At 34.7% G+C, this 27,615-nt stretch overlaps 1 protein-coding gene across 1 annotated transcript in view; it reads left to right on the top strand.

The window, feature by feature from the left end:
- The window catches only part of GPR158 (G protein-coupled receptor 158), a 457,745-nt gene extending 434,251 nt beyond the window's left edge, over nt 1-23,494 (top strand). The window contains exons 8-11 of the mRNA XM_007504849.2: nt 6,035-6,173; nt 13,494-13,599; nt 17,209-17,355; nt 18,634-23,494. Of these exons, the coding sequence (XP_007504911.1) occupies nt 6,035-6,173; nt 13,494-13,599; nt 17,209-17,355; nt 18,634-20,109 (1,868 nt within the window). The 3' untranslated portion in view covers nt 20,110-23,494. The remainder of the gene's footprint in view (nt 1-6,034; nt 6,174-13,493; nt 13,600-17,208; nt 17,356-18,633) is intronic.
- The last annotated feature ends 4,121 nt before the right edge of the window (nt 23,495-27,615 follow it).

Raw genomic sequence — 27,615 nt, 5'->3', positions numbered from 1 at the left:
TAATCTCCAGGTTTGCCCTATTTGTGTAGCCAGTATTTTTGTAGTGTCTCTCTATTGCAGTGAGATCTCCACTCCCATGTGAAGATTTCTTATGATCTTAGGATGATAAATTACAATTTAGACTTAGGTCACCTTTGCCATTTACCTATATTTATTGAATTAGAAAGATATATAAGGAATAGAGATAAGACTAAGATAATTAAATGAAGCAAATATGAACATCTTGGTAGCCCTTCCATTTAATAATATCAGCACATTTTCATGTTTTAAGCAAATTCAAACAGAAATTACCGGCAGATTCAAGAGTGCTAATTAGCTTCTTTGGACAACTCCTTTTCATGCTGCAAAACCAAGAGAGAATACATAATCTTTGCTTTTTCTTCCCATATTGACACTCTCATCTCTCTTCCTCCACAAACAGCACATTTCTGAAATACAAAAAGCAGTTTGCTCAGTTATTTAATTAGGTAGTATGCCAATGTTTAAAAGTGGCTGAAAAATAAGGTAACAGACTTGGTTATGCAAGGAAAATCTAAAATAGCATCAGTTCCTGAAGATTAAAATATAATTACCTTAAAAGATCAGGCTGTGTTATGACAGGATGAAACTTAATGTAAGTAAGCACTATGCAATCAGCATTGGGAGGGAATAGATTTGTTTTGGACTACAAAGGACTTGGATTTTTCTTTATGAAATTTTATCTGCATTTACATCCACATAACTTCATTACAATTACCTGCTTTCTTTTTAATTTCATGCAACTTCATTCAATTAAAATATGAAATTGGTGTCTATAGTATAGGGGAGGGTATTGAACTAGGCATTAGGAATACAAAGATAAAAGCAAGTCATTGACTACAAGGAGTTTGTGATCTAATAAATGTTTCCAAGAATTGGAATCGGTTGTCTTAGTTGGTAGTTCACTCCTCATTACTTGAGATTTTCAAGCAAAGTATAAATGGATGCTTGTTAGGAAGATAATAGAGGAAATTTTTGTTCGGATAGACATCAAATTATTTAATTTTCACATTTCTTGCCAATTGTGACAATGTTTTTCAATATGTATGTGTACATATCTCAATGTATGTGAATGTATACCTGAGAGGGAAATGAGAGGGAAAAAGAGAGAACTCAAGAGATAAAACGTGAGAGTAAGAGACAGAGAGGGACAGAAGCAAGATAAACTAAAATGGGCCCCAGTTGAAAAAAAATGAACAGGGGATGTTAAAAATGTTTGAATAAAGTGCTAGATTTTGAAAATGTTTGTCAAATAAAGCCTTCACACTATAAAAGTAGTCAGAGTGGCTTCTTTATTTAAAAAATTGAAAGAATCAAACCAGATATTAATAAAGGCTGACATTTATATAGCACTTTAAAGCTCCCAAAGGCATTTTTATCTCCATTTACAACCAAAATAAATTGAAGACAAAGGAGGCTAGATGATGTGCCCAGTTCAAACAGCTAGTAAATATCCAGGGCTAGATCCAAACTATGTCTTCCTGACTCTGAATCTAGCTCTCTAACTATAATGTGATAGTGCTTCTGGTGTTCAATAGCAGGAAAGGTTAATAGCTTCTCATATGAAATATAAGATCTTTTAAAAAATAAATTCTCAGCTACCCAATTCATAGCCTCCAAGGGGAAAATGTATGGGGAGGAAAGAGGAAAAGAAAACTTTAAAATGCTCATGGAATAGAGCATAGATTTGTACATATAGAATTTGAAAGAACTTTAGCATCCATCTACATAAGTCCTCTCATTTTACAGTTGAGGAAATTAGGACTCAAAAAAGGTAAGTGACTTGCCTAAAGTCACATCTAGTGTCAGAGGTGGGATTTGAACTTATGTTTTCATCCTGCCACATGCCACATACTATCAGCTTCACCAAACCAAGGCTAAAGGTTCATGCCAAAAGCTCCTTTTGGTATTATCACCTGAAAATGATAGAATGGATGAAGGAATCAAGCATTTGTTAAGGGCTTACAATATACAAAACGCTATGCTGAGAAGTCAGCATACAAACAGAAATGAAAGGAGGACCCCTACTCTTAAGGATCTCATATTCTAATAGGAGGAAGTTACACAGGGAAGATTTCAGTTGCATTTGATTGGTCCTTATGTTGCAGTAGTGAATCAGGTGGTAATGTGTCTCGTTTAATGTTATTTCCACTGATGGAAATCATATCAGTTTCTGATATTGAGCCATTTGACAATAGAAAGAATCTTCAAGGCAAGAATTTTTTTTCCTATGTCCTCAAAGAATGTGACCATTGCACCTGAAGGAGCAGCTAGAAGGCTGCATTTTATAGGATGTATTTCCCAGGATGATTTCTAAAGGGAACAAGCTAGAAGCATTGCCATTCTGAAGACTCTTGGGTTCCAAGCCCTAGACTGTCTTCTTTAGGGTCAGAGGGGATGTGGCAGTCAAGGTGGGAGTGGTTTTCTGACTTCAGAGAAACAAAGGAAGGAGCTAAATGTCAAAGCTTCCATTTCTGAAGAATTACCATGCAACAATGCACCACAGTGTGCCATGCATAGAAAAACATGCAATAAAATAGGAAGATTCTGATGCTTTCCTTTTGATTCAGATCCATGGTGCTTTCTGTCCCTGTTAAGATTGCTGTAATCATGAACTTAAAGGAATATGGAGCAAGTTGAAGTTCAACATTAATTGGATGATCTTGTTTGTCTCATGATGACTTGAATTTTAGCTCATGATATTGAAAAACAAATTAAAACATGGTGGTGGTTAATATTTTTTAAATGGCATATAATTCCTTATAGTTTAAAAATACCCCCAGGGGTAACTGTGTAGCTCAGTGGATTGAGAGACAGGCCTGGAGACACGAGGTCCTAGGTTCAAATCTGGCTTCAGACCCTTCCCAGCTGTGTGACCCCGGGCAAGTCACTTAACCCCCATTGCCTAGCCCTTACCACTCTTCTGTCTTGGAACCAATAAACTATTGGTTCCACCAATAAACTATTGGTTCCAAGACAGAAAGTAAGGGTTTAAAAAAATTTTTTTAAAAACCCTCACAAAGATATTCCCATAATTGATTTGCATATTTAAAAATAAACTTATTTCTCTTTTCTTAATGTATCCAAACCACCCATCAGGATCATTTAACACCCAAAATGTTAAGATTATTTTTTTAAACAGAAGCACAACACATATTTCAACTCCCACATAATAATATAGCAAAATTCAGTAACATCTGCATATTTTCTTTACAAATTGCAGTGTTAGTCTGGAGTTAATTATATGAAACTGATTTTTTACTCAAGTACAACTTTCACATATTACATTTAGTTTATCTAATTGCTACCTTGAATAATAAAATGTTTCTCAGCTAGAATGCATTGTTTGCTATTACTAATGAAATGATTTTAATGTTGAGTTTAGCTATTATAAGAATTCTTTTTTTGATGTATATTTTAAAAGTAGTTCTCCATTGTCAAATAGAAAATAAACCACTGGTTGTTTTCCTTAGTGGATCTTCAGTTTAGGGAGTTTATAAAAAACACAGCAGTAATTGACCAAAAAAATTCTGCAAATGTAACTCTGCCACATATTATGCCATTTTCTACCTCAAAAGCAGAATTTCCAAGTTTACCAAGTTTTGGAGGATTTGGAAGAGTGCCTGGCACATTTTGGGGCCATGACCTGTGATTTTTCTTTGGCATGGGAAACTTTTTGATGGGCAAATTCATTCTACCAATGCAGATTGGCATTTGCTCTGAAAAGTCTTAGGGAGTTGTCTGGGTCACTCAGAGAATAAATGACTTGCTCAAGAGAGAACTTGAACATAGCTCTTCCTGACTCTGAGACCTATCAGTTTTCCACTGTAATAAGGACACCAAGTCTATGGTAAGTTTTAAATAAATATTTGAGGACAGTGGAGACATGATCTTTGGATTTGACATTAGTATTATAAGGAACTGTGGGAAAATGATTTTACTTACCAAATAATCAGAAATAAGAATTGCTGATATATAGAATCAATGGTTCAGAATCGATCTGATCATCATTGTTAAGGTAAGTAGTCAAGATCCAGGAAATATTTAGATTTTGCAAGTAAAGACGGGGATCTGCAAGTAGCCAAGTCATCCAGGTAATCAATATAAGACAATCAGAAACAGAGATCTTGAACCTAAGGAAACTCTACATCAGCCACATAGTCTCATGTATGCTTCTGGTTAGGATAGTCTCAAGGTAGGGTCAGCTAAATATTTGTAGGTGAGAGAATGTGAACCATCAGAAATTAACATATTTAAAATGAAAACTATAGGGAAATATATAAAGATAATCAATGAGATGTTTCAAGGCATATTAAACTTGTATAAAGGCTAGATTGTAGTGGATAGAGTAGGCAGAGCAACTAGGATACTATAGAGGATACTCTTTAGAGGATCAAATTCAGTATTTGATTAGGAACAGTAGCATTAGAGAAGAATAAATAAATATGTACACTCCAAAGGAAAATGATTTGATTTCAATATTAATAAAAGATATAACTGAGATTTCAGGCCTGGGTAACTGGAGAAATTGGGATAAAATTGAGAGAAATGGGAAAGTTGGGAGTGGTAGTATATATGCCATGATGAAAACCCTTTCTGATTTCTCCATCCCCCGTGGACTATAGTCTAGAGTGAAGGATAATCTTGATATAAACAAAATCTCACTGAATAATCTTAGGGAGGCTTTTTTTTCCTTCAATTTCTGGTCACAATTAATGCTCCAATTTATCACTCAGCCCCTTTGATTATTTAGTGAATTTTCAGAAAATAGAAGAACTTTCCCTGACTATCTCTCATGTGATAGCACTCTAGAGTCCTGGCAGGTGATATGCCTTGGTTCACAGATACGAGGATCAACATTTCAATTTCGAAGCCTTAAAAATTATGATGAAAAAAAATGTTCCCCATGCCAGAGTATTCTGTTGCATTGAGTGGGAGTTTCCTATGATGACATTTCTTTGTTGTCATATAGAAAGATTCAATGAGTTGTCATCAGTAAGCTAACAAAATATGGCACAGCAGAGTTAAGTGCTGGATTTGAAATCAGGAGAGGTCCAAGTTTCAATCTTAGCTTTAACACTAGCTATATGTCCATAGTTAAGTCACTTTACTGTTCTGTGACTCAGTTTCCTCATCTGTAAAATGAAAGAAGAGATGAGTTGTAATTCGTATTCTTTGGAGGAAGTACTCACATTGGTGAGACTATAGAGTCTCTGAAGTGTTTATAGTATATATAGTATGTATTTTTACATGCTTATGTGTATATCACATTCCCAGATTTATGCTCTATTTAAATAGAACCTTTATTATAACTAAAGTTATTTCTAAAAATAAAATGGGATGCCTTTGGAGAGACTGGGTTTTGATTCTCTGAGAAACTTCAAAGATTGAATCATCACCTGTTAGAAAAGTTGCAAAAGGAATTCTTATGCAGTCAATGAACTCTGCCCCTGTCCAACATTCAGATTGAGTGATCTTTTTCAAGTCTTAGCATTTTAATCTACACATTTATTACATTAAAGATGCTTTATAATCCTAAAGATGTGAGTTATTGCACATAAGTCATAAGCTTAAAAAATAAAATTTCAACCTTGCAAATTGACAGACTATTATTTTTTCATTTAACCTGACCAGTCAGAATCTTCAAAGCCATTTTGTGTATTGTAGACACCAACAGTCTTCAACAAGCATGCATAAGAAATTTGGTCCGACTTCCCAGAATATCCACAACCAATTCTCTAATTTCCATCATCTTTCTATGTGGTAAGAAGTGATGAGCTGTCTATGGAGTTTACTATCCTGTGCAAATTAGGAAGCCAAGAGTACCCCAATTGGAAAAACTTGGAGTATATTGATCAACCATAGCTTTGCAAATGGAGTAACATATGACTTTTTCTAATGAGGAGCATATATCTTATATCCATACTTTAAAATATATGCTAAGTAATTTTAACTCTACTTTCTGCTTCATCTAACAAAACTAATGACGAATTATTTCTTTCTGTTCTTCTCACAGCTGAATTTTTATTCCTCTTGTGGGGTGTTTATCTCTGCTATGCAGTGCGGACAGTCCCATCAGCATTTCATGAGCCACGTTATATGGCTGTTGCAGTTCACAATGAGCTCATTATCTCTGCTATATTCCATACAATTAGGCAAGTGATCTGTAGATTGAGTACTTAATTGTTTTATTTTTTTCTGGTTTACCTTGCTTTAATTTAAATGTCAAAAAATGGACAATGTTCCCAATGGAAAGATTTTAAAAAGATATGTGTTGTTTTTAAAGTTAAGAATTGGCTTTAATTTTTCTTTTTATAGAAATGGAAAATGTACATAAAGAGCTGCTCTTTTTTTCTAAATAATCTTTATTCTACATAATTGGCTTCTACAGTTTTTATTTTATCTTTACTTTTTGGAATTTGTCTTGATCCTCTAAAAATGTATGTGCCAATGATTTTATATATATGTATATATTCATATATATGAACATTGTCAGGTTAATGTAGAAGAACTATTGCCACCTATTTTATTGCACATTTGGGTTCCTGGTTTGTATCTTTAATAATTTGCCAACTATTTACATATATTCATATTGGTTATTGTGCATTTGATTGCTAAGGAAAAGAGCATTTAATTCAGTGTTTGAATGGACTAGTATTGCACAATTAGGGCTTATGAGCTGCACATAAGGTTCAGTTTTATTCAGGGAAACATGTATTTATTTTATAAGAAAATATAGCCTGATTCTTCTTCCCTTTGTAATGCTTGTCACTTCCACAATGGCAGAAATAAAATGGAGGGAGGTGGGAACTGTTTGTTGAAAAGTGAGCCAAGTGAGATATCTTTTTTCCTGATTTTTATTATATAATTAGTAACCACAACCACTGACAAAAAAAATTTTAATATAAAATTATGTGCTAAACCACAAACTTGGCTATTTACAGCTTGTTTAAAATGGGTAAAGTATATATGTGTGCTAATATAAATAGACTCTACTTTTGTGTTCCCTTTGGATTTGTTTTCTTTTGAGATCTTTTTTTTCTTGATTTTTGTGGCTGTTATTCTTTTTAATGAAATCACAGTATATATTATTCTTTCTCTCTTTTTATGTCTTCATATCTTTTCCTTATTTTCTTTATATTTCCAATATGTGTCTTTTCTAATAACATAATACAGTCCATTAGATTACAATATCACAATCTATTCAGTCATTTCTTGTAATCATTTCATTTGTGCTGTTTCTAATTATTTTGTCATTACAAAGTTTCCATGATATTTTATATATAATTGGTTTTTTAACCTCTTCAAGTGAGATTTAGTATCAGTTATTTCATCAGGATTTATCCCTTTTACAAAATTTTATAGTGGCATAGCTTTTGAAAAAAATGAGTGCAAGATTCAATGTGGGATTCAACATCAATCTGTAGCAAAGCTGCCCCAAAGTTCACAATCCTTTACTTTTGGGGGAAGAACCTGGTAAAGAAAAAAAGATTTTTTTTTCTCAATGAAATATCCTAAAAATAGAGAAATAGCTGGAAAGAAGCATACTTTAAAAAGGACTGTTCTTGGGCAGGGTGTCATATTCTTAGGTACTGAAGTGACTTTAAAGGCCATCTAGCCCAACTTTCTCATTTTACAAATAAGGAAACTGAGTCTTAGAGTTGTTAGATGACTTGCCATGATCTCACAGATGCTGTGTCAGATTTCAGACCTGAACCCAGATATGCAAATTAATGGATGCTAGTTTAAGAGTCACATGACCTAGATAATTTTAAAAAAGTTTTTTTAGCTCTTACCTTCCATCTTAGGATCAATGCTAAATATTGGTTCCAAGGCAGAAGAGTGGTAAAGGCTAGGCAATGGGGGTTAAGCAACTTATCAAGGGTCAAGTAGCTAGGAAGTGTCTGAGGTGAGATTCAAACCTACAACTTCCCATCTCTAGACCTGGCTCTCAATCCACTGAGCCACCTAGTTTCCTCCACCTAGATAATTTCTAAGGTTTTCTTTAGCTTTAAGATTCTGTGAATTATGCTTTATTCAATGCTAACTGAAGATTGTACTCTATTGACTTACTTCTGAGGATTTTACTGCATAACACCAAAAATTACCTATCAATTCAATTTAAAAATTAAATTAAATTTTTATTTTTAATTATTGTTAATTAATTTATTAAAATTTTTGATAAATATAATTGCAATTGCTTGAAATATATAAACAAAACTACTAGTTAATAGAATTTATCTTTTTCTAACTAGTTAATTTGCTATTCAGTGCGACATTTATCATATACCTACCATATGCAAAGCAACTAAATGGTCCAATGGATAGAATGCTGCATCAGAAACCAGAGAGATCTGAGTTGAAATTCAACTCAGTCACTTACTAAATTTCTGACTTTGGACTAGTCACTTAACCTCTGTTTGATTCATCTGTAAAACAGAATAATAATAGCACCTCTCTCGTATTGTTGTGAGGATCAAATGAGGTAATAATTGTAAAATGTTTAGTACAGTTATAATCACATCGTAAGCTAACATGTAAGTGTTAGTTATTATTATTATTATTATTAAGACACTATGCTAGGAATTCTGGAGGTTCAAGATTAAAAATTACTTAGTCCCTGTCTTTGCAGAGCTTCAGTAGATCTCTTATCTTCGCCAGTCTTTGCTCAGTTGCTCAGTCCTTTCCACAAATTCATCATTATTTTAAATGTGTTGTAGAGTCTCCTAGACCCCTCAAATGTACTTACTAAGTAGATTCCACATTCTCCCTGGCCCTGTCAGGGAGAGCTACATCAATGGGTGAATCATGTCCCCACAGTAGTGAGTAGAAGAGATGCTCAATAGTCCTAAGTCAGCTAGATATTGGCTTTGGCAAACCCACATCAAATGAAGGACATAATGCCTCAATTTAACTGAATTAATGTTAAGAACTTAACTTGGCTCAGATTTCAGACTAGGAGAATCAGAAATTCAAGAACTTGAATTAGTCATTGGAAGTATATGTATTCACATATAATATTCATTTTCTATATAGTGACTGCCATATAGGAGATCCTATGGAAATGCTCACTGATTTTTTTTTTATATAGTCATAGCTTTGTATTTAGAAGAAATCTTACAGATCATTGAGTCCACTCTGACCTCATTTTACACATAAGGAATACTATCAGAAAAGTTAAGTGACTTGCCTAATGTCATTAATGAGTAAGCAAGTCAATCTAAACAGGGAAAGGTATTTTACATAACAATAACAAATATATGTTGATTGCATGCATATTATGTGTCATAGGTGAAAGATAGTCATAATTTAGGGAAGGGAATGTACATATAGGTGAGTTTAAAAAGCCATTTTTATCTTCTGAATTGGTATACTACTCATACACCATGTCCATATTTTCTGAAAAGTCCTAGAATACTAAGCAGATTCAAAAAATCCCTTAAATTTGTTGTTTCATCTTTTCTAAGGATGAAGTGTGACCAAATAATATTTCCAATAAAACAGACTATAACAACATGTGTGTTCCTTTGTTATAAAAACTCATTACTGTGTAATTAGAATTTGCTCCCCAGGACTCTCTTTCCCAGAATCCCATTTTTCTTCTCATGTGGGGTACTAATGTAGGGAAGATATAAGTTTTATGTAACTCCTCCCTCTTTATTTTTTCATGGGAAAGTGGTTGTGGATATTGGGTGAGAGTCAGGCAGGAGAATTTTACCCACATGTTTTTTACTCAGGTTCTTATTTTTGTTCTTTTATTTCTTCTATTTCAAATGTTTATTAACAAATTTTATAATATATAATACTTGGAGTTATTAGATATTAATTTAAATTTTACAGTACCCAAACTAGCTATTTTGACCTCAAATTTTATATGAATTTTTCCTCTTCTAAATTTGTGGTACCTTAGAAAAAAGTCAATCCTGGATCACATTTCTTATTTCTGAAAGTCTAGGGAAGATCATAACACACCTTTTCCTCCTTTCTCTATTAAGTCTATTATCCTCTGAAGCATTGATCCTACTTAACTTTGGGAAGGCCAGGGAATCTATTTTTTCTTCCCTATCTCTTTGCTACCCTAGCTAAGCATTCTATAGTTTGGGCTCTCAGCCAAACCTGGAGTAGGATGAACTGATGGTCTTTAGAAAATATTTGTAGTTTAGTTGGGAAATGAAGCTCAGAAATTTATGGCAGGAGCCAAACTTGGCTTGAAAATTTTCTAGCTAGACTCCTATAGTCTTCCAAGTCTCATCATCATCAAAAGGAGACTTGTCTTATAATGCTATTTGTATACAATAAGGATGTGTATGAGATAGTCTCCTTATTAAAAAATCTCTGTAATAAAGAATTACATAAAGAGGGGCAGCTAGGTGGCTCAGTGGATTGAAAGCCAGGACAAGAATTGGGAGATCCCTGATTAAAATCTGGGCTCAGACACTCCATAGCTATGTGACTTTAGGCAAGTCACTTAATTTTCATTACCTAGCCGTTACTGCTCTTCTTCCTTGGAATCTTTTTCCTTTATTCTAAGATGGAAGATAAGGGTTTTATAAAAATGAATTATACATGACATATGCAAAACCCAGTGGAATTGCTCATTGGCTATTAGAGGGGAGGGAGAGGGGAGGGAAAGAACATGAATAATGGAACCATGGAAAAATATTCTAAATTAATTAATTAAATAAACTTAATTTTAAAAATTATACATATATAATGCATATTTATCTACCTACCTAACTATCTATCTTTTTATCTATCTGTGTTTCCATAAAGAAACTCATCACATTTTTTAAAATTTCTATTGGCTTGCAAAACTAGAAAATGTCTTGAACCATGATGGTCTAAGAATTTAACTGTAATTTCATTGTCAAATCATATCAGTTAGACCTCCAACATGAATATATAGACTAGGCTTTTAAGTGATGCAATGAATAGAATACTGGAACCAGAGTTAGGAAGATTCAGAGTTAAAATCCTGCCTCAGACACCTACTGTGTGACTCTGGACAAATCACTTCACTTTGATCTGCCTCAGTTTCCTCATCTGTACAAATGGAGTAAATAATAGTCATTAACTGCCCAAGTAGTTATAAGGATAACATGAGATAATATTTATAATGCAGCTGAAAATCTTAAGGAATAATATAGATGTCAGTTATTATTATGAATATGGAAATTAAATTTCAACAATTCTAGAACTATAAATTATTGAAAGTTTTTTTATTCCCTCAAATAAATTCCATATCATGGCAGCCTGGTATAGTAGATAGAACATTGGCTTTAATATTAGCTATGCAAATACCAGTAAGTCATGCAACTTCTCATTGGCACTGGCAATTCTCTAAGATGATAAATTATAAACCAATTGCAATTCTGTCTGCATTGGTGGACAGAATTTCCATGCAAGTTGTCCCCCATGCTAATGAAATCACAAATCCTCCCTTCTTCCCCAGTGATGTCAATAGAGGTTATGACTTTCCAAGAATGACTTGAGTTACATTTGTTTTTGTAAGGTTAACTTACTCAGTTGACTCACACAGTAATAGCACAAAGTAAAATGTAACACATCCGTACATAGAACAAAGTAAATATTTAGTCTGGATTGGCTCATATGCTCTGTTTCATGAAAGGATGGAGAAAAATGGCAATTCTGATGGCTTTTTAATTAACATGTTGCTGTGCTGTATATTCTGAGTCTACTTTAATGAAGACCCAATGTATTATCTAGAATTCAGCCAATATATAGGAAAGAATATTGTTTATTTCATCTATGGCATTACTTGCATTCCAAATATAGCACATGCTTATCTAGAATAAGGTATCATCTGATGATAACTTATTACTAATGGTTATGATTATAATGCATTTAAATTTTTCTTGCCATTATTCTTTTTTAGCAAAAATCTATGCTTTTCATCATTTAGGGACAAAGAAGTTAGTATGATAATTCTTCATTCCTTTTGATTCAGTGACACATTTGTTCTTAGATTTGGAAATTATCACTACTAACTGGATGAGTTGTATTTCCACAAATACTTAGCCTTAGTGGACTGGAGCAATGAAGCCTTTACCATTGACAAAATGTAAAGAATACAAAAATTTAGTATCTGTATTCGAGTATTATGGATGATGTTACAATAAGGAATGCCTCCTTTCACTTAGCTGAATTTCTTTGCATTACTATTGTGTTCATGAATTTCAGTCAGCTTGGCTTAATAGAAAGTGAGATAAACTAGCTTGGCTGAACTTGGAATCACTAGAGCTGAACTTGAATCCCAGATCTGCCACTGTGTCATATTGAGTATATTTCCCCCTCTTTTGACTTCAAGATCTTCATCTATAAAACATGCAAGTTGGATTAGAGGTCTTGTAGGGTTCCTTCCAGGTCTAGATCTAAGATCCTGTAATCCTGGGAGGGCAAGATAAGGCTACTTGCCCTATAAATATTTTTTGTCACTTTCCCCAAGTACTAAAATTGATAGTTAAGGCTCTGTGTTCCTGAAAAGAGTATTTAGGAGTCAAAAAGGTAGTCAGAATTTTATTAGATGCAGTCTTCTTGAATAAATTATGTTATATAAAGTAATATTAAAAATGGAGCTATAATGACAATATTAATACTATTAAAGACCTCCTGATTTTACTTAAGTATGGCAGCAACTCTTTAGTAATCAACTTTACTTTGTTCTTGGCAGCTGTTGATTTAACTTAAGAATTTTCCCAAATTGCTATAGCAAGTGCTACATACAAGCCAGTGTCTTCAGCAGGTCTTTCCTGGATCATAATTATATATGTTTCTGCAAAAATCTGTTTAAAATATTTAAATTGAAATTTAAAAACCTGGTTAACTGAAGTACTCAGAATCCCATTAAATTTGGACTTTTAAAGAAAACATGCAAATTGCAAACCATTACATTGGTTGCCATTTAAATCCTGTGAAATATGCAAATGCAGATAACCACTAGCTCTCTTCTTGTGTTATTCTGATAAGCATTTTTCAATGACTTTAATTTGGTGAGGAATATTTCAATCAAGGAGTTATTTGGATTTGCTTTATTCTAAAATTGACCATCCACAAAAGTCTCTCATTTCAGAGCTCCTGAAACCAACAGTTAATAATATGTAATTCATTTGGATTCTCTTTTGTTCCCCACCTTTACTTTGCAGATGCAACTGGAGCATAATATAACAACATTCTTTGGAAAGTTAATGAGAATTTATAATGTGAATTCATTATCTTTTATCTAAACTAAGAGATAATTAATGAGCAAAATATTCTGATTTCCTGTGTTTAAAAAACTCTGCAAATATGCTTGTTTAATGAACTGTGTCATTCTAAGATGAGAAATTTCATATCAGAATCTTTACTAAGTAGACTCTATCATGAATTTTATTTTACAGACCAGATAAGAGGGGAAATGTCATAAAGTCTGGTGTCACAGTATTGGGGTTTGCTGACTCTATGCATTCTCTTTTCAGATTTGTTCTTGCTTCAAAACTTCAGTCTGACTGGATGCTGATGCTATATTTTGCACATACCCATTTGACTGTGACAGTCACCATTGGGTTACTTTTGATTCCAAAGGTATTTTTCTGACTTCTTTTTCACTGGCAAAATAGGACACTTCTTTGAAGGAACATAAAATGGTGACTTTCAACTAAAATGTAGAACTAGAAAAGAAAGAGGGCTTATGACACTTTGTAGATCACTTTTAAAATCCTCTCCACTTTAAACAAGGGACCTGACCACATTTGGATTTACCAAACATCAACATGGTTTTTGAAAGATTTTTACCTTGGTAAAATCCACAATTATTTTACCAAGGACTTCTCCAGTTTTCTGATCCTTTATTATATTTAAATTTGAGTGGATTCCAGAGAATTCTCTTTGAAACATTTAGTCATTGAGATAATTTTAAGGGCTATTTCTAGGAATCCTATTGAGCTTCTGGGTATCTCTTGTGGTTTAGAATGATGCCATTTTTTCTATGAGTAGATGTAAAGAAATGTTTATAATAATATTTATGCAAGATTATTATTAGAAGAGACCACAATATGATTACAGGAGATCTGAAATACAGCATATTAATATCATATTAAATAGGGGAATGGAGGGAGAAGATTATCCAAGATCCCACAGTATAGTTCTAACACAGATGCTAACCACAACACTAGTTTCTTATCACTTATCACTACTGATACAATGATTTGAAACTCTCTTGAGACACTCCGTATCCAGGACTGGTTTTGAAAAGCCCCAAAGTATATTGTCATGTCTCTTACAAAATGCTTTACTGTTCTAGACTTGAGAAACTTCCAGTAGCAAAACTTTCTGTGTCTTGGTGTTTTTGCATAAAAATTATTTTTAATGTTTATATTTAAAAGTTTTTGAAACTAATGAAACAAAATTATATGGATTTGTGCGCACTATAATTGAAAATTAGATTGATTTTTGCTAATGATTTATAAAAACCAGTGTCATAACTTTTTGAACAAAGCTCACATATATTCCTAATCAAATTATGCTCCTCTGAGGATTATGAAAAGAGCCTAATATGACACTGATAACTCATTATTATAACTATTTGTGCATTTAACATTCTAAAATTTTAACATAATTTGCATAATTAAATGCTCATTTTAGGGAGGGAATTAATGATATTTAACAATTCTAGTATTACTAAAGGTTTTGCTCTCTTTAAAACCCTACTCTAACCTAGTTTCAGAGAATTGCTATGAATCAGAAGTAAGACAAGATTTTGCATGATGCTGTGGAACATGTTTGCTCAGCAGTAGATTAATGTGGCCATTCTTTTAGTTATTAGCTAAACAGAAATCTAACATTTTTAAAACAACCCAGGTGCCTGGGGAACAGAATGATTTATAGAGAAAAATGGAAGAGTACTTCTCATCCTTGACATTAGCAACTTCCCACTCTGTGTAAAACAGAATCCTTCTGTAACAATTTATGAAATTAGCCCTTTTAGAAAAAAAATAGGGATATGGTAGAAAGAGAGGGAATTAGAAAGGCTCAAACTTCAGTACTACTATTTACTATCTGTGTCAATTTGGAAAAGTCACATAAACTAAATGGACTCCAATTTTCTCTATAATATGAAGAAACTGGATGAGAAGATCTCAAAAAACCTTCCCAGCTCTAAATATATGGGCCTATGAAAATAACCTATTATATGACTATTCACAAAAGTATTTTTTTTTAATTTTTTCAATCAACAACCATTTTTTTGAGTGAAAATTGCAATGGCGTAGAGTGGAAAGAATGCTGTATTTGGAGTTTAAGAAACAACTGAGTTAAAATTCCAGCCTTTTATTTTGCTCATCTGTAAAATGAAAGGGTTGGGCTAGATGACTTCAACAATCTTTCCTAGCTCTAAATCTCTACATGAAGGCAGTACGCTAAAGTGAAAAGGGCATTGCCTCTGCAATCAGAGAACACGGGTTCACATTCTGCTTCTGGAATTTATTGTGTAACCTTGGATAGGCCATTTAACATCTCTGGGTCTCAATTACCCCATATGTAAAAAGAGGGTTTGGATTAAGTGGTCTCCAAACTCTGAATACCATCACTATCATGATCCAAAGATATTACAGTATTCAGTGCATTATAGTAGACATTGAGAGAAGCACAGTGCCATATAAAGCATAATCTTGTCCTTAGGGAGTTAGTTAGGAAGATAAATTATGGAAAAAATAAAAATAACAAATAATACATGACAGTATTGTGTACAGTTTGTGGGTCAGATGACTCATGTCTGAGTGATAGGTGATAAAGGAATTTAGAGGAAGGCTGGATTATTGCAGACTATTCAGAAAGTGTTTTTGTCGCCTTGGGGTCAAAAGGATGAGTGAGGTTGAGAAGTGCAGGGAAAGCATGGGACCAGCATGAAGAAAGATGCAGAGACACCTTAACTTATATTCCAGAGATTCCACTCCATCTGTACTTAAAGGGTCATATAGAACAGTCAAAGATGACATTGGGACAGTGTAGATTACTCAAATCCATTTCACACTAAGGGATTTGAGCTTTATTCTATGAGCAATGGGGAGCTGGTGATGATGGGTTTTGAGCAGCTGGGTGACTTGATGAAAGTGTTATTTCATGTTTCCTTTCAACAGTTGTTTCCCATATGTAATGTCAGGAATATTAATGGGAAAGAATAAAATGTATACCTAATATGAATTCTCTAAAAATGTCAAGAATATTTTTAAAGATAAAAAGGTAGTCTGTTCCTTAGCTCTCAGATCCTCTTCTTAATTGGCATTTTTTTCTTTTAAAATAATATGAATGTAATACTAGGTGGTAAGATACTTAGTCATGTTTTTCTTACCAACAAATATGATGGTATTTTGAAAATTTAGATTTGATCCTGACTTCAAGACTTGGAAAATACTATCAGTTTTGTAAATAATGCTTTATATACTAAGCCCAAGATGAGAAATGATTTATCTTGGGCAGATGCAACCCATTTTCTATCCTCTATATTTCCTTCCAGAATAGGCAAGAAGTAGAAAGCATATGTTTCTTATTTCTAAGATTTATTTCATGGTGAAGGGATTTTCATTTCTTTGAGGCCACTAAATTATTAACAAGACTTCATTTGGAGTTGTATGATATTACCATGGGTAAATATTGGACCCTGATTAACTCCCATTAACATCTGAGCAAATCACAAGTTTCACTCCCCTTCTGACAAAAAGCCATGGGGTAAATTAAGGGCACTGAGAACCAGGAAAAGAGAATGCACAGAAATCTTAGAGGAAGTTCTTTCATAATGATGATGAATTTCAAGGACCAAATTTTCATCATTGGGGGAATACCAAGGAGCTTGCCCAAGTTCACATCATTATAATTGATAGGGTTGGGAGTTGAATTCAGGTTCTGTGACTCCACATTGCTCTTTCCATCATAGGATATTTATAATCCTGAGGCACCTAATGCATGCATTTTAGAGGAATCACAGGAACATATAATTAGAACTGAAATGGTTGCTGAGGGTCATTTTCCAGGTGAAAACTGAAGCAACTTTTCCAGAGACACTTGATTCATTTCCAGGGTCTCTAACTCCATATCTGTTTCTTTCCCTTTAAACCCCACTGCAGCTTCTCAAATAACTTTTTGTATTGTTCTTTAGTTTGCCTTGACATCAATAGTTCGTGTTTATTCTTGTTGCAGTTTTCACATTCAAGCAATAACCCAAGAGATGATATAGCAACAGAAGCATATGAAGATGAGCTTGACATGGGCCGGTCAGGATCGTACCTGAACAGCAGTATTAATTCAGCTTGGAGTGAGCATAGCTTGGACCCTGAGGATATTCGGGTAACACTGACATTTTCCTTTTCCATATTTTATATCAAATGCATGTGGAAAACACCCATCTTTGTGGGAGAAGAAAAGGATGCATTAGAGATTTCCAAAGAAATGATTCTTTAGTATTACTATATCCCAAATGTGCCATATGCTAAAATCATCATAACAACCAAGTCAGTCTCTAAATAGACTAATTTTTTATTAACTTGACATCTTATCTGACAACCATCAGAATATATACATATACATGTTACCATTGTAAATTAAATTTTCATTCTGTTTAAATATTAACATTACTAAAATATAGATATGTTTTGTATATACTTTTTCTATTTTCAGAGGTAGAAATTAAAACTATCTAGTCACATGAAAAAATGCTCCAAATCACTATTGATTAGCAAATGCAAATTAAAAATAACTATGAGATGCCAACTCATAACTATCTGATTGGCAAACATGACCAAAAAGGAAAATGATAAATATACTTTTGGTGGAACTGTAAACTCATATAATTATTCTGGGGGGCAATGTGGAAATATATCCAAAGAACCATAAAACTATACATATCCTTTGACCCAGCAACATCACAACTGGATCTATACTCTAAAGAGATCAGAGATGGAGGAAAGAGACTACTGGTACAAAATATTTTAGTAGCTCTTTGTTGTGGTAAAGAATTGGAAACAGAGGAGATGTCTATCCATTGAGGAATGGTTGAACAAGTTGTGGTACATTGTTGTAATGGAATACTATTATGCCATAAGAAATGACAAAGAGGATAAGTTAAAAAAAAACTGGAAAGATTTAAATGAACTGATGCAAAGTGAAGCAAGCAGAACCAGAATAACACTATAGAATTACAAAATATTGTTTGATGATTAACTATGAAGGACTAAACCATTTTCAGCAAAGCAAAGTTCCAAGATAGCTCCAGGGTCTCATAATGAAAAATGCTTTCCACAACCAAAGAAGGAACTTTTGAAGACTGATTACAGAACAAAGCATGCCACTTTTCATTTTATTTCTTTCATGTATTTTGTTTTGTATTGTAATATGTGTCATCTTTCACAAAATAAGGAATTTGGAAATATGTATTGCATGACAACACTGGTATAGCTATATTTGTAATGGAACCACATAGAAGAAAAAAAGGAATAAGTTATGATCAGACACCTTTTTCTTACAACATTCAGATCTATGTTGACTCACATTAGACTATTACTCTTTTGCTTAGCTGACTGCCTGCATTTTATAACCTTGGCTTTTCTAACCTTTCTCTCTTTTCAGGATGAGCTAAAGAAACTCTATGCACAGCTAGAAATCTACAAAAGGAAGAAGATGATTACAAATAATCCACACCTCCAGAAAAAGCGGTGCTCAAAAAAGGGCCTCGGTCGTTCCATCATGAGACGCATCACTGAGATCCCTGAAACAGTCAGCAGACAGTGTTCTAAGGAGGACAAGGAGGTCATGGACCACAATGCAACCAAAAATGCTGTCATTATGAGGAAAAACCCACAAGAATCTTCCAGTATCGCTGGGAAAGCAAAGGAAGAATCTCTAAAAAACCGTGTCTTCTCCTTAAAGAAGTCCCACAGCACTTACGATCATGTTAGAGAGCAGTCAGAAGAGTCTAATAGTATCCCAACAGAGAATGAAGAAGCAGAGACTACAGAGAACTCTCTACTGGACTCCCTTCCAGGTAAAAAAGTCAACAAGCGTATTACAGAAAACATGGAGGCTGCATCCACTGAGTCAGTCCCTTTGGTGTGTAAGTCAGCAAGTGCTCACAACCTCAGTTCAGAGAAGAAGCCTGGGCACCCAAGAACATCTGTGTTACAAAAGTCTCTCAGTGTTATAGCAAGTGCCAAGGAGAAGACTCTTAGTTTGACTGGGAAAGCATCTATTCAAGGCCTGGAAGAAAGTGACAAATCCCCTAAACCACCATTCAAAGGTAGAGAGTTCAATCGAAAACATTCCAACCCTGAAAAAATAGAGACTAAAGATTCTGCCCGGAAAAATTCCACTCCTGAAGAACCAAGGAAACCCCCCAAATCTGGAATTATGAAACAGCAGCGGGTTAGTGTACCCACCACCAATTCTGAAATGGGCACAGGTTCATTAAAGGATAATTTTGACATTGGGGAAGTGTGTCCTTGGGAAGTTTATGACTTGACACCAGGTCCTGTGCCTTCAGAATCAAAAGTTCAGAAACATGTGTCAATTGCAGCTTCTGAAACAGAGAAAAACACTCTTCTTCACCCAAAGGAGAAACCTCAACCCAAGCCTAAACCCAATGAAGGATATCAGCAATCCAATCACAGAAGCATTGACAAAACCGAGGTGTGCCCTTGGGAGAGTCCAGAACAATGTATTTTTGAAGAGGAAAAACAACATTTGAATGCTAAAACTCAGATTCTCCCTGGGGGTGGGAAAAGCCAGATTGCCAGTCCACATCCTTCAGCCAAGGTATGTGTAGGTCAATATGATGAACTGCCCTCAAAAGTTGTAGCAGCAAAAGTAGAGCAAGAAAATACCAACCAAATAGGAGACCAGAAAAAAACGTCGTCCTCCTCTGAGGGAAATGTGCTTTCATCTGCCTCCTTTAACTCAAGTAATAACTTTCAGCAGCCTTTGACATCACGAGCTGAGGTGTGTCCCTGGGAGTATGAGGCACCGAGTTTACCAAATCCTGAGAGAAGTGTAGCTTTATTGGCCTCTTCTGCTTCAAGTGCAAATAAAACACCAACTTCCCGCAAATAAGAGGTTTTGGACACTTGAAAAGTGTAGCATGCCCATAATAGAATGCTGTGAAAAAGAGAAATAGAAAGGAGAAAGCCCTCATGTCAATGTATCAGGTCTGAAAATTCCCAAGGACCTCTTATTATCCAAGGAGGAATACTGGAAGACAAAAGTTTCAACAAGGACAGAGGAATTTGAAGTTGGAGATCAGGAAGATACCTTGGGAACAAATAGCAGAGTGACAATTTTCCTCCTCCCCCTCCTTCCCAAAGCTTTCCTTCATAATATAAGGAAAAGGTGCAAATATAGAGTGTCCCCAAAGTCTTAGTATAGTTTAGAGCTTATACTCAGACTTTGGGGATAGTCTGAATTTAAAGGAAATGTTTGTTTGCCCTTCCCCTCTCCCCCACTGAAATTTACCTTTGAAGATACAAACTGAGGGAATTCTAAATTATATAGAAAGAGTTTGGGAAAAAAATGAAGAAATGAAGAAAACTTGTAACCTTGAGCAGCTGACTGAAATGAACTTTTCACTTTACTCATTTAACCTTGATAGCATTGCTAACTTTATGCATCCCCAAAATATATTTTATATTACTGATTGCTCTCATTTTCTTATAAATGTATGTTTCAGTACATTGTTGTGTGTCAGATCCAAGCATTCCAGATTGTATAATTTTTGCAAATAACTTTGATATTATGTGACACAACAACACATTTATGCAATCTTCAGATACTCAATTGTTATTGCAACTTACAACATACCTGCTATTTATGACTTTGGTTCATTTCTAGAACTTCAGCAAGCTTTCCCTAGCTTGGGAGGCCATAATTTGGTATGGAAAATTCTTTGGTTTTGGCTGTAATTTATATTGTGAATTTGGGTTTGGCTTTATTATTTCACATCATAGTTTGATATGGTATTATTTAGGGTTTTTATGCAAGGTAAGTTACTTGTTTTGCACTTCTTTGTAAGCACTCAAGTTCTATTGATATTGGCGATCAAGTGGTCCTACTTAGCTGTATATTTCAATGAGTTAAGGACAACTTATCCACTGTTTGTTATAAGCCAGATGTTAAACCACTCATTCTGGTTAATGATCATTTGCTATTATATTTCTCAGTATTTCATACTTGGCATCTCTTTCTAAAGGAAGAGCTAAGCATGAGGAAAATAAGCTTTGAATTATTATTTTTCTTTGGAAAGAGAAGACTAGAAATGACATTATTCTAGTTGTATCTATACTGTATAACCAGGGAATCAGCCTTTCAAAGGAAAGACATGGAAACATTCCCTGACAGCACTTTCAAGTGATTATTTTTTTAAAGAATGGCTAAGAAAAATTGGGCTAGTATCTAGATCATTTCATGGATATTTTCTAATTATACGTATTGAATGTAAAATCAATTCATCTACCTTATAGACTTTATTACTTACACCTCCTCTTTGGTTCAGATAAGAATATCATATCTTCAGTTCAATCAGGTTTAGAACCCTCTCTATTTTTGTTGCAACAAGGTGATGTTGGTCCCTTATTCTCTTAAATACTGGGAAATCTTCATATCCAATGGCTTCCCATTCTCCATTAGCTTAGAGCTAAAAATATAGAGGTCTGCCTCAAGACAAAACATTCCACTGGCTTGTTTTCTAAAAGTCATTCTTTCCTTATAGCCATATGACCGAGGAGTGCTAAAAACACTTATTTGCTAAGATCCCGGAGGATGGCTAGGCAAGCAAAGTAGCTGCCTGGGGTGTAACATGTAGGGAGGCGCGAAAAGGGACATTTTAATATTATTTTTATAAATGCACATATTTTAATGAATGCCAGAAAAATGACTCTCCAGGCTATGTAAGGATTTAGTTTGTGATAATTAAAGTCCCATGTATTATACTGAAAGCTCAAAGTTACATTGAGATGGCAATAGTGTCTAGAACATAATGAATTCTCATCGATTGACTGAATGATAACACCAAGGGAGAGAGGCAGTTACAATCCTCAAGCCTTGTCTTGGTGCACACTTGCTTTGTCTTGGCTCTGTTCTGACTTCTGGCTGCCAATATGATCTTTATAGCTTCCCTATCCAATATTTAGTGTTATTTTATTAGAAAAATTAAACTTAAAATGTATTTAATTAAAAGTTTAATCAACATCACCTTGCCTGTTCCAAACACAGCAGTATGTCAAGTGCCTACTCTGCCCTTTTCATTTCTAACTCAAATGATTGGGTTTCATTTAGCCAGGGAATATAGAAAGAATTCAAGAGGAGGAAAAGAACAAAGAAATAATAAGCAGGAAACAGGACACCCTTAGAGAATCTTATCCCTAAGGGGATGGCACATGAGCCAAGAATGCTCTTCTTTTTCCATAAAAGTCTCCCCAGCTTTTTTGTTCAAAAACAAGTCTACAGTGGGGGCTTCTCTGTTTTCCTACATGCTATCTATGTGCCCTGTGTGATCATTTGTCTGCTTGTTTGCTTTACTCAGGTTGGTAGACGAAGATCAAGTAGAAATTAAGAGACTCTATTTTTCCCCCATAGCACAGTCCCTTTTCCCAAACCTGATCACTCAAAATATGATTTTTTTTAAAGTTATATTTGCTCCCTGGGCTAGTGACTTTGAGGCTCACTGAGTCGTTTCACTTATGCCTCAGTTTTATTACAACATATCTCATCTTCGGAAAAGTAAGAAGTAGAGCATTACTGAATGATCTTGCTAGAGATATGACTTCAAAGAGATATGCTAAATTAGACCTGTAACATTTTTTAACCCACAGTTGTTGTTCTTCACCAGTGTAAAAACAGGTAGATTGCCTAAAGGTCTTTCCTTCAGTGGTTATAATATTCAACCAAGGGAAATTAGAATCTAGAATTGTTAAAACATTTACTAGCAGAATCAGTCAATCAAAAGGAGAAGTCAACAAACACCCACCAAGGTTACAAACATTTGCTAGGTTGTCCTTCTGTGCATGTATTGGCTGCATCTTTACTCCGTTTCTAATCCAGGTTTATGAGTAAATAGATTTATGCCAACCTTAATAGACTTGTATGTTTTATGCAAGAATTAAATGCTTTAAGACATGAATGAATTACTTAACTCATCGTGTGCTTTGGTGGCCACATGGATTGGAAAATCGACAGCACTTTTGTATTTGCTCCTTAAGTTTCTGCATGCAAGCAATGACAGGTAGGACTGAGAAAACACTGCCGTTTGACTTCTAGCATCATAGCTACTGAGAGTTGTAGAGTCAATATCACTGTAAGTCTATTCACTTTATTCTGTGATTCTAAAACTATTATCTGGCAACCTACAGCATCCAACAGGAAATATTTGGTAGATTTATGTTGTGGTGTGTTGCAGCATGTAAATAATATAACTTCTCTACAATAAAGCACATTTATACGAAAATGGTTTGTGTCCATTTCATGTGTCCTTCCCCCTGTTGCCAATAGGTAAGAGTACTTACCAATTGGCAATAGGTAATACCCTGTGGTTAATTAATGGGTATTACTCTGTTGCCAATAGGTAAGACAAGCCCTTCCCTCTCCCTCACTGAAACGGATCTTGAAGTTTGGATCTTCCATTGGCATTGATAGAAGTGTCACTGGGACACCAGTGACTGAAGACAACATGGGCATCAAGAATTTAAAGACATGACAAAGAAAAACTAGACATACTAAGGAAAGGTAGCTGCAATTTTCTCCAAGGTTGCTGTCCCTTTGAGAGCAACAGATACATATACCAAGTGTGAACAACAAAGGAAGAAAATAACTTCTCAAAACCTGAAAATAAGTTATACCCTTGCCACTAATATTTTCTAAATTTGAACATTCTCTCCCTGGGAACCTTTTTTATATAGGGACAGAATGTGTTTCTGACTTGTTGGCATGTTTTCCCTAAAAACTATTCTTACAATGCCCCATAAATGACATAGTAGTTAAGGTTATAGCCTTGGAATCAGGAAAATGCAACTTCTAATTCTACATCAGATGGTTAATAGTTATATGATCCTGGACAAGTCACTTAACTGGTATTCCCTCAGTTTCTTCATCTATTAGATGAGAATAATGATCACACCAACCTTACATTGAGGAGCAAATGAAAAAAGATTTGTAAAGTTATTTGTGTCTTAGATCACTATGTAAGTACCAGATGTAGTGGTGATAATTAATAATTTAGTGACAGAGAAAGATGACGAGCATTAAGGAGATTTGTAAAGTATGCTGCTTTGCTTACTAAAATGTATGGTCTTTGAGGATAGGTTACTGTTTCATGGTTGTCTTTATATCCCTCCAAATCTAACACAGTGCCTAGTGCATAGTAGACACCTAATCAATTCATGTCGATTGCATTCTTCTTGGAGCAGGCTAGATATTTATATTTCAGATAGATTTTCATCATGCCAAGCAAAGGAAGGCACACGTCCACAAGGTTGCAATTAAGCAGATTATGCTCAGCTAAAAAAAAAAAAGAAACATCCAAAATATTTATTCCCCAAACTAAAACAAAATGATATGCTTAAGTATAAATGGTTTGGGATAAGAACTTGGAGGAGGGTGGACGATGTAAAGTTACATATTAAATTTTTCAAAAGAAATAATATCAGTTTTAATAAATTGAGCATCCAGGGAATCTTGCCTTGTTTAGAGCACATTCTGCTTTCCAAGACTCCCTCATTAGTTATACTTAGTCATATCAATGACTCCAAAGACCCTTTGTTAAATAAAATAATGCCACATCATGTATTGATTGGAGCATCATTTAGAAGTTATGTAAGCAAAATAGGCTGACTATAAGGTCCTTTCTCTATAATTAAAAAATTCCTACTTCATTTAAACATGAAAAATAAATAACATCAGCTCAAAGCTGCCCAAGGATTCCTGAGATTTGCCACGTTATGCCTCTACAGCATGATCATTAAGGTCATTATTCCTCCGTACATGAAAAGAGCACACCCAAATCCTTCCAACTTGCCCAAATACCACACTAGTCCTCTTGCTTATTTACTTCAGTGGTGGCTGTTAGCTGCTGTTTCATAAGGCTATGTTTAATTTGAGAAATCTTCATTTCTGTTTGATCCTGAGGAGGTGGTAAAAAGCAAACAGTACACAGCAGAGCCTGTTCATTTGCAAATCCCTGAATGAAACTCTGGGCCATGTAAACAATGAGCACATCTCCCTTGGAAGAGCTAAGAAAAAATATCTGGAATGAGGTAAAGGTATTAAAATTAGAACACAGAAACTTAATTTTTGCATAAGGCTCCTTTCTGATTCCAAACAACAAATTTTGGGACAAGCCTCTTGTCTAGAAGACCATCAGAGAAAAAAAGCATACTCTTTGCTAAGCTTATATCTCATAACTTCTTCTTTCAACAGAAGCTTGATCTAGTAGTGCTCTCTGTCTGTCTGTCTGTCTGTCTCTGTCTGTCTGTCTCTGTCTGTCTGTCTGTCTGTCTGTCTGTCTGTCTGTCTCTCTCTCTCTCTCTCCCTCCCTCCCTCTCCTCTCCTCTCTTTCTTCCCTTCCTTCCTCCAAGATTCCTGCAGAGCTCTAAAGAAAAGTTATTCTGACTCAAAGTTCTGAGAAGTTTGTTGATTTTTGAATTTGACCCACTGGAGTACACTAGAAAGAAATGGTTACAAGAACCACCTTATGATTAAAAGGAAAAAAGAATTTATCTGATTTTAGACAGAAGATAGAAACTTGGTCATTACTATAAGCTAAGGTGTTGGTGTTCACTGAAAGAACCTGAAATCTAAATGAGAAATGACAGGTATCAGAACTGTATCATCAAAATGATGTATACTATAGTTGCTGCTGAGGAGTAAATACAGTAGAGTAGAGGAATATCCTGGAATCAGAGGAATCACCTAACTGATCTAATAGTTAGAGTGAGAACTTATATCTAGTATGGTGTTAGTCAAGTACATTGTAGATCAACACAGTTTAGCAATGTAAACATCTGTTTAACTACATTCATCAATTAAGTTTTATGGAAACTTCCTGTGACAAAGAAAGGACTCACAATTTTATAGTTTTAGAGTTGAGTTTTCCTTACTTATGTGCCTCATTGGCCATTTCCTACATTTGCCCACTCTCCCTAACAAAAACAGAATATGTAATTGGGAGAACATGAGTGAAGTTTATAAATTTTCATATAACTATTTTTCCTACATTTGATATTTAATACAAGAGTGAGCACCTCTGATATTATTTTGCCTTATTGCCAAGTAAAATAATTTTGTTAACATCTAAAAGATTCTTTATTGTAATTGATTAGATTTATGTAAAGGTACAACACATTGGTGGAGGCATAAGAGCTAGAATGATGACTGGAGAGATATATTCTACCCCTAGAGAGAACTTGACTCTTTACTATTTAGTGGTCCTTCTCAAGGAACCTAGATCTCCCATTGAGATCAGGTTGTAGTGAGCAATCCAACACAGAGAATTAGTAGATGTTCGCATGCCCTAAATGACAAGTGTGATACTCTATCATATTCACTTATTACACAATGAAAGCCTTTCCTTATCCTCTCCTCCATTCAGTTCCCATTCTAATTTCTTCTTATTGTTCATTTCCTTACTTCTGAAGCAATATAATTATATACAAAATTTTCACCTCCTATAATCTGACTTCTACCCTCATTACACTCAACCTGCTATCTCCACAATCACCACTACCATTCTGTTCATTAAATTCAATGTCTTTTTTCAGTCTCATTTCTCCTTGATGCCTGCAGCATGTCTTGACTATTCCTTTATTTTTGAATCTTCTTTCTTCTATTGGAAAAAGAGAACCATAAGTTTTCTTATTTTTCTTTCCCTTCTGCCTCCTATGCACATATATATGTATGTATTGTAAACCTTAAAATTTCTTAGACTTATAAATGTTGGAAATTTCACCATTGGGAAATTTCATACTCGAAAAATTTCCTATTGAGAGTGGGAACTCTATTGGAATGTGAACCCCATTGGCAAGGGAGGTTCCTCATCCTCCCTTCTTAAGATTACTTTTGGACAGAAACCTTTTGCTGAACAATGGAAAGGGCTTTGACCTATGCTTAAGCATAGAACAGGAATTTCTTTGAGTCATGATTGATTTTAGAATTGATACAATAGAGATACTTGGAATGACAGAACCAGGTCTTGGAAATTACAATCTCCACCCTACTCAGTCCTAACAGGATTTAGGAAGGGCTGCAGCATAGATCAAAATTTAATTATTCCAATCTCTACCCTACTCAGGGTAACAGGATTTAGGAAGGGCTGTAGCAAAGGATCAAGATTTAATTATTTGAGAATATGACCTTCAACAGACATGTGCAAAGCCACAGACCTCTGGGCGGTCCTGGGTTAAGCTAGAGCCACCATTGGCACAGGGAAGACATGGACAGTGATTGGTAGATGTGAGAACTGAGGGGAGGGAACTTGGATGGTTTCCTTAAAGATAGAGGGGTCTGAGGACTGAGGGGTGGTTGGTTGGAGAGTTTTGGCTCTGAGTGGTTGGAGAGGTGCTCTGAGAAGCTTGC

This window comes from Monodelphis domestica, chromosome 5 (assembly GCF_027887165.1).
Source record: "Monodelphis domestica isolate mMonDom1 chromosome 5, mMonDom1.pri, whole genome shotgun sequence".
Taxonomy (NCBI): Eukaryota; Metazoa; Chordata; class Mammalia; order Didelphimorphia; family Didelphidae; genus Monodelphis; species Monodelphis domestica.
This window is presented reverse-complemented; position numbering and strand designations above follow the sequence as displayed.